This window comes from Melospiza melodia, chromosome 2, assembly GCF_035770615.1.
Source record: "Melospiza melodia melodia isolate bMelMel2 chromosome 2, bMelMel2.pri, whole genome shotgun sequence".
In the NCBI taxonomy this organism is placed as follows: domain Eukaryota; kingdom Metazoa; phylum Chordata; class Aves; order Passeriformes; family Passerellidae; genus Melospiza; species Melospiza melodia.
The window spans coordinates 7114206-7126756 of NC_086195.1; the positions used below are offsets into that span (position 1 = coordinate 7114206).

General features: G+C 39.7%; 1 protein-coding gene across 9 annotated transcripts in view; it reads right to left on the reverse strand.

Annotated features, from left to right (window-relative positions):
* The window catches only part of KDM6A (lysine demethylase 6A), a 152120-nt gene that overhangs the window by 75417 nt on the left and 64152 nt on the right, over positions 1–12551 (reverse strand). For all 9 annotated transcript variants that reach the window (XM_063181710.1, XM_063181718.1, XM_063181695.1 and 6 more), the window contains exon 5: positions 3471–3529. In XM_063181710.1, the coding sequence (XP_063037780.1) occupies positions 3471–3529 (59 nt within the window). The remainder of the gene's footprint in view (positions 1–3470; positions 3530–12551) is intronic.

Here is a 12551-nt window from a genome sequence, read left to right on the forward strand (position 1 = left end):
CTTGGCAAAGTGCATTCCTACACATCCCATTATTTCCTCAACTTTCTGTGTGGAGGAACCCAGTGGGAAGCAGAGATGTTGGTTTTAGATATCTTTATATCTAGATATTGCACAATGATGACAGGGCTTCTGCTGTGGGAAGGATCAGGAAGTTCCACTCAGGAATTACTGGTTTTCCACAGCAGCCTTTAGTCATGATGGAGGTGAGGAAAAGGGTCTGGATCATCTCTTGCAGGTCTTTGGCTTTTTTCAGGGTCAGTGCTGAAGGACTGAGCTCTGTATAACACTTGGCCCCTACAGCTGGTAAGGAATTCCTGGACTCAGGAGCCTCAGGGCAAAGAGCCCAAATGGGGCAATCAGGGTGACTGATCTCAGTCTCCTCTCAGGTGTTTCTGAGCAATCTGGAGCCTTTCGCAGTGCTCCAGCAATTTGCCAGGCCACTGAAAACACTACAGGCTGCCCTTGGAGCCCCCCAGTTAGTACACTGGGATCCACAGGGTGTGAAACTCAATTTCAGGACACCACGTCAGAGCCTGGGCTCCATCTTTTCATCTAGATGGAAGTCAGTGGAATCAGCAGATGATAAACCAGGCAGGCTCAGAATTTTCACTAAGGTGGAGAAAAAAAATTTGGTGTCCAAGCCACTGCACCTGGGTGCAGGGATTTCACAGAAATGAAGGACAGCCTTGGACTGCCTGTTGAAATTCTTTAATAATGTTCAATCTATAAGACAACTATGGAGGGCATGAAATTATTAAAGTTGTGTGAATATCTCATTCTAATAGGTTTTCTACTCTAACTGAGAAACAGGGAAACAACAGTAAAAATGAACCAACCACTTACTGCTTGATGATAAATGGTGTAAGAGAAGGGTGTATAAAAATTTCATATCCTTCAGACCTGTTTCACTGTAGTTGATTCAACTTATGGAGATAACACCTCATGGCACATCTTAACTGTAAAAATTGTGTGAAATAGGTTTGGTCTAATCACACTATTGTAGTGTTCATATATATGTTGAGGACTTCTAATTCTTACATGAACAGTTAAACAAAATCACCAACACAAAATGATGTAACAGCTAAGATTTGTACTTAAGATATTGCTGCAATGCTGCTCAAGTATATAAAAATATGTCCAGTATTGAATTACAGTGAACTACATTAAGAGTCCTGGAACCAATCCAACACATCCTTTTATGAAAGCTGGAAAACTTTGAAAGTAATATAAAATATAGGAACAATAATTCTAAAGCTGATCTTATTCCCACTTGCTTTTTTTATCATCTCTGTTTATATGAGACATGAAAAAACCTCAAGTATCTGTCACCCCTTCCTTTTTGGAGGACTATGTACTTCCCTCTTGTTACAGTCTCTGAATATATGAAGCAGTGGTGTTAAAAAAACCAGTTCATGGATGAATCAGAACAAATAAACCACCTTAAACAGTCTTGAATACTTGAACAGTCTTCCTCTGCCTGCTAGAAATATCGAGATCCACGTCCTCTCTGAGCATAAACAGATGGAATAAATGCAGCAGGAAGACAGATTAGCATTGCACTCTGCAAGAGGACTCTCCTGGCAATCTGTGAGAGTTCTGGGGAGGATTAAGGCTTCAAAGAACACCTCTTGTAAATGACTTGCTATCATCTCCAAGTCTTTCGTGATTTTGTCATACCCAAATACCAACAAGCCCATATTCCTCTGCTCTTGGCCCCAAAAATTTACAGAGAAGGGGAAAGAAAGGTACTCAAAGGGACTAAAAATCAGAACTGCACACAAAAGTGTAAGATTTTACCTACACTGGATTTCCTTCCTTTAAAAATTCTACCTAATACTTCCATGATACACAATGTCCTTAGCACCACACTATATATAACCTTGTTGTATGAATGGAATGGAAAATAAAATTATTCTACTCAACCTTAACATGAGAGCTATGTGCAGTTCTTTAAGTTAGGACATCAGCTTACACTCATGCTGTCAACAAGTGAAGAAAAATCTAAATTAATTCAAAGCTCTAATTTATGAATACTAAATAGCATGATCTGCTGATGGCAAAAGTCTACATTGAACAGGTGGCTTTTCAAAAACTTAATTACTCTAGCTGCTTTGTATTATTTATCTTACAGTTTATCTATCATTTCACAGTGCAAACTCTAACAAGATACATCTTGTTAGAAATAGTGCACAAAATACTTTTCTATGCTAATGATGAAGACAAGACTATGTAGCAACTAGAATGTTCTGAAACTTGGTAAAATTCAGCCAAGTCTCATCACAATCTTAAAACAATAGACTCTCAGGCTTTCTGAAAACTTTTCTGTTCTTCTCTTGCTAATTAGAATGCAACAGAATTGCATGCCCTGTACAAGACAACAAAGGAACAACATTCATTTCACCACTATCAGTAAAAATAGCAGTAAGCTGCAAGATAAATTAATCCATGTTTTGAGCTCATAATTTAACCAACTTATTCTAATATGAAGAATAAAAGTTTATGCACATTATCCCGAGGAAAGCATTAATGTTTGCCTTAGAGATACATAAAAACAATTTAAGGAGAGGTGGGGGAGAAATCCTGCTCCATTGTTCCCAGCCATCAGTCAGTGGTCACTCCTGCATCCCTACCTGCAATCAGGCTTGGCTCAGTAACACAATGAACTTTTAGTGATCAATCAAGTCCTGAGTCACACTTACTGTACTAACAGTCTCTGTACTGAGTGTAAAACAGCCTGACCTAAACACTGCACCTCTCTGACTTCTCCCCCATGAATTAACTCTATCTCCACAGGATTAAACACCAATAAAAGTCTGAGGACCTTTGAACAGAACCCCAGTGACTGAGTCCATTCCATTCACCACTCTTATCACTGATAAAGTAAAAGAAAAACCCAACTGAAACCCAACCCTCCCCCAGCCTCAACAAAAGCTCTGCTCAATCCTCAAAGCCCTGGCAGAAATCACAACTCTTTTAACCCTGAGTTTTTCCATCAGATTGAAACACTGATTCCATCAGAGCCAACTGCTCCTCATATCCAACCCCCTCACCTAAAGCAGCTCTGTCAAAATTCCTGCCTACCAAGCAAAATGAAAACAAGCCCCATTCACCACCTCTCTGCCACGAAGGTTTTTTACAAGAGGCTTTCCAACAAACCCAGGGCACAGATTATCAATGACAACAATTCCCAAAGCCTGTTGAGTCATTCTGCTCCATCCCCACTGCTGAACTGTGCTAAAGGGAGTGCAAATTCTCCCAAAGTGCTTTCCCTTTCATGGAACTGTTGTGGCTGCCCCAAGTTTGTTACAGTAATACAGACACTGACCCAGGACAGTAACACCTGCAAACACCTTAAATGTAATAAAATCAAAATTAAACTATTTTACACTCACACTGAACTGAGGGTGGAATAATCACACACTGTTAGACACCACACAAAACACTGACACTGTCAGCTTATTCCAACTTACCATTGAAAGGCATTGTAATGGAAGTAGACCAAACCAAGGCCATATAAAAAGGCAGCATTCTGTAAAGGAAAGAAACAGTGTTTAAAACCCAGATAAGAGCCAGCTTCCAATATTTTATCCATACTTTGATATTCTATTTCCATTGTAAGACAAATATATTTAAAATTTGCCTCGAACAGAAAGAGCTAAAAAGAAACAATAAAAAGATAGGCAGACATTTAAAAAAAGCACTAGTTCTCCATGGTCACAAAAAAGTGGCTATTTTGGTGGAAGAGTAACCACAATATTCATGTACTTCTATATCAGAGAAACTGATGTGCTCTGTTCTACTTGTACAACAGCAGGCAAAGAAATGATGGAGTAGAAATCTTCAGCAGTTTAATATAATAAAAAAAAAACCAACAGTTTATGACCAAGCATCATTTCATAGTCACAATGATTTATACTCACATAAAAGAAAACAGAGATGTACATTCTAATTTCAGTGTCTAACGTAGAACATTAATTAAATGAATCTCAAAATATGCTTAAGGAGATTTCACTTTTCTGAATACCAAAAAACACAGACCATCAACTTCAAACCTATGACAATAATATTCCTTCATCATTAATCCAACTTCTAGTTCCTATCCTCCTATTTGCAAAAGGCAAAACAACAAAAATACTTCCCCTTCTGGAATCTCATTTTCCCTTCATTTTCTTTCCATATAAACTATGACTTACTTCCAAAGTGAAATTGCTAACAATATTTAATGAATGTTTAACTATCCAGTTCCACAAATAATTATTACATGTTTCCGAAATTAGGAAAAATAAACAAATTTCTTTTTATTTTGCAAAGCTACGCCACAGCACATTTGTTTTTTATTGAGCACAACAATTCCATTATTTATAGGAGACATTGTACATGCTGCCTAAAACACATTTTTAGGCTTTTCTCATATATAATTCTGATTCTGAGACACCAGGTATGCATCCCAAAGCTCCGACACATGGACAAGATCTGAAATTTCAGTTGTCAGAGACTGCATTTCAAGATAATCTCTCTGCCACTTGCATGCAGTCCTTTAACAAGTCAAATTTCTAAAGAGTTCCACAAAAGGAATACTAATTATGACTGAAACCCAACCCAAATATAAAAGTTATAATCAAGTTTTTCCTACAAAATAACTGGTAACCAGAAGACAATACAAAGAGCAGCATACATCAGAAACAGGATCCAGTATGAGAAATTCATTATCCTTCATTTGCATCGTCTAAATGCAAATTAAAACCAGAGGGGATGTCAAAGATTCTCTCATGAATGCAGTTGGATCCCAGCTCCAGCAAGGGACAGCTTTTAGGAAAATGCTGTGGTGTGAGCAGATCCTACAGCCATCAGAGCACTGAAGACGTGAACAGGAGTGCAGAGGGAAGTACATAAACGATAGAAGAGAACACTCTAAAACTACAGTAAACCCACATTCCTGTTTAATTGAATAAAAGCACAACATGGACATCATAAAGATAAAATATCTCCAATTCCATATTCTGTGTTTTTTACATGTTCCAAGTATGTTCTGACAACAGGAAGATCAGGAAGAAGGCAGGCTCAAAAGCTGAGCACACATAATGGCCCGACTGAAAAGTCATTTTAAATGAAGAAGAAAGAGATTTTCATGTGTGCAACATGGAAGCCTAAAAATACAGCATCCAGGAGCCCTCACTATCTTCAGGCCAACTCATTTTTCAGACAGAACTTAACAAGACTGCCCAGTGTCCCCTCTGATACTTCAAATCTCAATAAAGTTTAGATCATTGTAGAGATTGAGAACAACAGTGATCACAAAAATCCTTCACTGCAACACAGCAAAATTCAAACAAAATGTGCCAGACAACTAAAAACTCTTCAATTTGCAAAGAATTTGACTTCCTCTTATGAAATCTATTACAATTCACAGTCCAAGAAAGAGATTCAGAAAAAATCTCCCAGATATTTTGATGCTAAGGGTTTACAACAAGCAACTTTCGAGGCACAACAGAACCAAGATGCAAGTGATTTATTAAAATGTAATTTCTGTATCAAGTTCACATAAAGCTTTCAGATGGTCCTCACAGCACTACAAATAAACCATCACTGTTCTGTCCTTTGTTCTGTGCCTGTTTTCCCACTTTTCTCTCATTCTCCTTTGGCCTTAGGTCTTTTGAGACTGACCTTAAAAATATCTTCACCTGCCACCGTCTTCTCAATAAAAATAATATAGATTTAATATTTGTACCTGTAATACTTCACTTCAAATGTAAAGATGCAAATTCTGAAATGTCAGTATGGATGATAAATTTATCTGAAATACTCTAACCATATTTATCACCACTTATCAATTGTTTGTTATATTAATATCTAATAAACTAAGATTAAAAAGTATCTTTTAATGCATTTGAACGGGGACAGGACTCACAAGGGCTGGAGGGCATCACATTGTCCCAATGAGTGGCTGCCCTTTCCCACAAAGAATTCAAGGCAAGATACACATCAAGTTCATTACTTTTGTAGAAAACCATCAAGTTCAAAACGCAGCCAAGTTCCTGCTGGCAAGGGACAATATGAAAAGCCACCACAGCTTAATGCAGATCAGCATCAAGCAGGGTCATCATCCAAATCTTCATCTACAAAATGTCCTTTTTAAAATCGTAAGATTCTGTTTACCACATCTTAAGAAATCAGTTTTCAGTTTCTTCTGTTATTTTTGACAAATTTCTCCCAAAGAATACCATTCCATGTGTTCCAGTAAAGACCACTCCTGTGATTTAGTCCTTGCCATAAATGGCTGTTGAGGTAGAATTTAAGGCCTCTTTTTCTCACCAAATATTTTTTAGTAAGAAGCAGAAAACAAAATGATCTTATTACAGTTCTTTCCTTGAACTTTCTAACAACCCCCAACATTTATGAAGATCTCATGCTAGCAAAATGCCTTCTTTGGCTACTAACGTCTAATTTAATTTTTATGTTATCAGATATCTCTTTTCACTAAATATCTCTTTTCACTAGAATCTTGATTGAAAGTAAGATATAAACCCACACAGACTGCACCTCAAATCTGAAGTTGAATGCTTGAGTTTTTTTTCATTCTACAGCCATGCTACAAACACAGACAAATCAGAAATGCTATTTCCAAGTTGATATCATTTACATTTTCTATGAATTATCGAAAAATATTAAAATGTTTCATACCAACCACTAGATGGCTCAAATACCTCTTTCCATTTTCCACGCTTATGCAATTTAAGGAAATTGTCAAGTTGATATTGTGCAGTCTGTTACTTACACGCACTATTTAGTGCTGAGCAACATTTCAATTTTATCCTCTAAAAGAGTGTGGTATACACATTTTGTCAACAGGTAACTCAGAAGGCAAAAATGTATTTGAATGCATTTTTTTATACATCTGGTGTGAATAAGCACATTGAAGACTTTTTGGTGGCATTGTTTGTTTTAAGCGATCAAGGAAAAAAAATTCACCAATGAGAAAGACTCCACCCATCTCACTAGTCTTTTACTGAAACTCAAGTAACCGGTTTACAGGCTCTTTGAAGCACAAGATGGAAACAGATCCCCAGCATTCCATGTTTTCTGTTCTCAAGGCATTTCAGCCCAAGCCCACACAAAGCCTTTTTCTCCACCTTCCAAGGGTGCAGCCAGCAGGTCCCACAGAAATACACCAGCCCAGCAGTGACACTTATCCACAAACACAGGGACACAAAAATGCTCCTGTCCTGGCCAACAATGGCCACCCCACACTCAGATCACAAACAGCCATCTAGGACTGGCCCTACCAATGTGTGGCTGCCACATCTGGGTCCAGATGTTTTCCACTTATCTGTCACACACAGCTGAGACCCTGTTACAGACTCCAAACTGGTGTTGTATAAACACAGAAATTCACTTAGAAGTTATGCTTGCAAATGAAAATCTGTTAGGCACATCTAGAGAGTCAGAGAGTAGGAAAAAACATTAAAAACTCAAAGCAGTCTCAGGGCAGCATCCAACCAGGTCCTTGCCATTTGGAAATGAAAAGGAACAGGTTTTGCCATAGTTCCCAGCACTGCTGATTCACAAACATTCCCTAGCGCTGCCTCTCTCATTTGTGCTGACACAATCATCTCCAGAGTACTACAGCCAACTGGATGCCAGAAGTGATCTGAATTATTAGTATCTAGGATTTTTTAACTGGATCAGCTTCCCAGGCAAGTTCATTTGTGGACCCCCATTAACAACAGCATCAACACAAGTAAAACACTGGTACAGAAGTAAAAGATCTTAAAGCCTACACTGCTCCCATCAAAATGTCTACCAAACCTACAATTACATCTCAAACATCACTGAAACGTCCAAATATTTCACTTCAGAGAAAGCAACATCCATGGTCAGTACAAGGTGGATAAAAACATGAGATAACTTCACACTCTCCTGCCAGCCTTCTTCATGCAGGCCCTTAACCAGTGACACAGGCAAATGCATCAGTTCTTCTATTCATATAAATATCTCCAATATGGAGATATTGATGTAATATCTCCAAGGTGGGTGCCAAGAGGATGGTGCCAGACTCTTTTCAATGGTGCCCAGCAACAGGACAAGGAGCAATTGGCATGAACTGAAACACAAGAAGCTCCACCTGAACATGAGGAAAAACTTCTTTCCATGGAGGTGGCAGAGCTCTGGAACAGCTGCCCAGGGAGGACACAGTTCCCTCTCTGGAGACATTGCAGACCCATCTGGACACGTTCCTGTGTCACCTGCTCTGGGTGACCCTGCCTTGGCTGGAGTTGGACTGGATGATCCCCAATCCAACCATGACTATTCTGTGATTCTTTGTGACTCTATGGAGAAGAGCCAGATGTAAATAAAATAAACCTTTCATATAATTAGAAATCAGAGTGTACCCCACCATTCTATACCACAACTAAAATAGGAGGGAAAAAAGTTCCCATGTAGTTGGTTAGTGAAAGAAAAACTCTGGAAAAAAGATGACATTCAGCACCCTTATGAGAGATCAGTGACTGCTTTTCACTTGTTCACTACTGACAGGAGTCAGAAAGTCTTTGATGGCATCTTTAGCTTGCAGCAGCAGGGTCTGACAGCCCAGGAGCCCCTGGAGCCCTGAGCCCAGCCCACACCACCCCAGGCTGCACAGCACACATGTGGGCAGGCGGCCACTGCTCCTCAGAAAACCTGAAAACAAGGTTTTACAGCTCATGTCACATCCTGTGGTCACAGGGTGTCACAGCCACCTGTTCAAAGCAAAAGAACAGTTTTTGTGCTTAAAGGTATGAATATGTTTATTTCTTTACTGAAATTCAAAAAAAAAAAAAAAAAAAAGAAAAATGAAGTTTTGACACTGTGGTGCCTAATTCTTCCTCCTGACACTACTCAAATACATAGTAACAGCTCCCTAGAGAGTCTGTACCAAATAAAAAATTCCATTTAGGCCCCTGTTTATAAACAGTTCCAGGCCCTTGGGAGCTGACAGGCTCTAGCACAGAGATTATTTGTGCTCAGGAGAAAGGGAGGGTTCAAATAAAATTTGTTTACATTTGTATAAACATGAAAAAGAGAACTGTCTACATGTGCTGTAAATTCCATTCACCTGCAAAAATACTAAGAACCCTGTGTGTGTGGCAAATTAGCATTAGTTTTGTCTTCTTCAAGTTTTATGGTACCTAAAAAATCATCACATTTATACAGGATTTTTAAATACAGCTATTCTAATATGCTTGCATGACTGCTTCTGGAGCAATAATCATAATATTCCAAAATTTGTTACTGGGTATGTGTCTGCATCCCAGTAGCTGTGTGAAAGCAATTAAAATATAAAAGTCATTATTCCTGTGACAAATACATTCTGTCATTTGTAATATCTTGGTAAACAGCTACAAAGTAATTCCTCATTTTCTTGAAGAAGATCTTTTCTGAGAGTAAATATTGCCAAAATACACCTACTACTTCCAGAAGAAATCTATCTTTCTTAATTCAAAAAAACTACTTTTTTTCATATGACAGAAAAATTCTTACTAGAAATTAAGCAGAAATAAAGCCAAAAAAAATTATTTTAAAAAATTCCACACCATCTACAAATTGTGAGGTTTTTTCCCTTTGTAAGTAGTTTCTATCTCTGAAATTACTGTGCTGTCTTGGCCATCCTACTCATCTCCTCTTTAGGAAAGACAGTACATCTATCCCTTGCAATTTCCCAGCAGTGCTGCATTCCCACACTCCCTGCAGCTCCCCTCTGAATGAAAACTACTCTTTCAACTTCTTGGGATAAACACCACCAAAACACTTCTATCCCCACATTTTTACCCACGGACTGAAACACACATGGCAAGACCTGTGTGAAGAAGCTCAAGTGGGAGCCTTGTTATCCTCCAAGTAACTTTCCAGCACTATCTGTAAACAAAAACTTCCTGGCACACAGGGATGGACAGGTACATCAAGACAAGACTACTGGAAAATTACTGAAACCCACATAGAGTAATTAATTCAACAGGCATTCATTATTTCAAACCCTCCTGAATAATACACTGTGTTACAACTACTTTGTAGGGAGTACTGCCCTATGAAAATGAGAAGCTGACAAAACAATATCAAATAACTCAGATCCTGTTCACTGATGATGGAATCTACACAGTTTTGCAAACCATGTATTTCTTTATCCATAAATAAACCTAGCTCCATTTGCAAAAGGGACTTCTGATCAACTAGTGTCCCTCCAAGTTTGTCACACAAACAAACATCCAAGTGTCTAAAATGTGATCATTGCTATGGGCATCTGACTTATGTGCCTTAAAGTATTTCACTTGATGTAAACATCTTCATTTTTCACTTGGTACAAGTATTCTCAATAATTTAAGTATTTTAACAGCAAACAGAATTTTTCTGACATGAATCAAGTGAGCAAAGGTGTTGTGCAACACACAAAGGATTAAACTCACCTTGACAGGTATTTTATCCAGATGATTCATGTAACCAAATTTAATACTCTCCCTGTAGATTCCCTGAATGTTGTTAACAATCACAAAGCTTCTAATTTATTTTGTATGATACATGACTTTATGAAAAAACATTCCCCTAACTCCAAACAGAAAACCATGCTTGACACCAGATGCTTCATAACTAAACTAATATATCCAATGTTTTGACAAAAAGAGACAATCTCTCTGGAGATCACCTAGACCCACCCTATTCTCAAGGAAGGCACAACTAGAACATTCCTAGGATGATGTCCAGTTGGGTTTTGACTGCCTCCAAGGACACTGATGTTGGGGAAGATGAAACAGGAAAGCCTTATAAATATGACTGTCTAGCAAAAAGGTTTTGAGAATATGGAAACTATAAGTGAGATTGGAATGAAAGCAAGCTTTGAGATCCCTCAGTTACTGAACAACTGGAAAACAATGGTGTGGCTGGCTGAAGGTAATCCCCTTTTGATGAAACAACACCCTCTGCCTGCAGACAGGCCCAAGGGTCAGAGCAGACCCTGCCAGCTTGGCAGAAGGGGTCCAAAGAGGAGTTTTTAGGGTTTAAAATGTAACACAGTATGGTAATGTAATGATTCTTACAGGCTGTATGGGAATGCTATAAGATTTGTATATTGTACTAGATTGGCTAGTGAGAAGCAGAATATTCAACACAGAAGATTTATGGTATTATAACAGGAACCTCGCTCTCTTCTCTTACCTTTTTACGCTCTTACCCTTTTTTACTCCCTTACTCTCTCACCCTCCTATTCTCTCTCCCCCTCCTCTCCTCTCAGGTCTGCTCTGAGCTGTGGCTGGCAGCTCCCAGCAGGGCCCAGCCCCCAGGCCCTTTGCAATAAACCACAAGTTCCTGACCTGGCTGCAGAGATCTCTCATCTCCGTCCATCCTGACTGTCCTACCCCCGACACTGTGACACACCAGCCCCTCAAACCCTCTAGGCAACCTTCTCCACTGTTTAATCACCTTCACAATTAAAGAAATAAATACATTTTCATGTGTTTAATTGGAATTTTGTGTTTTCAGGCCTGCTGCTTTTCCTTTACTGACTAGCACCACCAAGAAGATTCTGGCTCTATTTATTTGTAAAACTGGGTAAGACACTCCTGATCCTTTCCAGGCTGAACAACTCAGCTCCCTTAACCTCCAGTCCCTGCATGAGAAATGTTCCATGCCCTTAACAGCCTCATGGCCCTTTCCTGGACTTGCTCCACTATCACCCCACTCTGTTCTACTTGGGAGCCCAGCACCAGACCCAGAACTCCCCATGCAGCTCACCAAGGCTCAGCAGAGAGTAAAGATCATCCCTCACCTTGGTGGCCATGGTCTCCCTTATGCAGCCAGGATGCCACTGGGCTGGCTCATGGTCACTTCATGTCCCAGGACCCCCAGGGCCTTTCCTGCAAAGCTGCTCCCCATCCTCCAGCCTGGGCTGTTCCTCCAGAGATAAAGGACTTGGCCTCTGTCAAACACCAGGAGGCTCCTGGGGCTGTTCAGCTCCCTCTGAACAGCAGCACAACTTTGTCATCTCTCCCCAGTCTGGTCCTGCCTACAACCCTGCTGAAGGTGAATCCCAGCCTGCAACACAGGTCACCAATCCAAGGTGCTGAGGAGCACAGGTCCCACTCAAGCCATGGGGCAATGGCTGGCCTCCAGCTGGACTTTGAGATATGTCCTGGTTTTGGCTGGAATAGAGTTCATTTTCTTCTTAATAGCTGGTGCAGCACTGTGCTTTGGATTTAGGATGGAATAATGTAAACACACAGACCTTGCAGTTGTTACTGAGTGGTGCTTGCCCTAAGTCAGGACCTTTCTGTGTCTCAGGGAGGCAGAAGGCTTGGGACTGATCCAGACTGGGCGCAGGGACATCCCATCCCATCCAAAATCACATCCAGTATACAAACACAGAGGAGCTGCCCAGGAGGGGCTGATCACTGCTCAGACTGCTCAGTGTGTGGGGACCAATTATGTTGTTCAAGTGCTTCTTTTTCTTGGATTTTTCCTTTCTCTTTCTCCTTTTTGTTAAAATCATTATTATTGTTAATATTACTATTAGTATTACTGTGTGT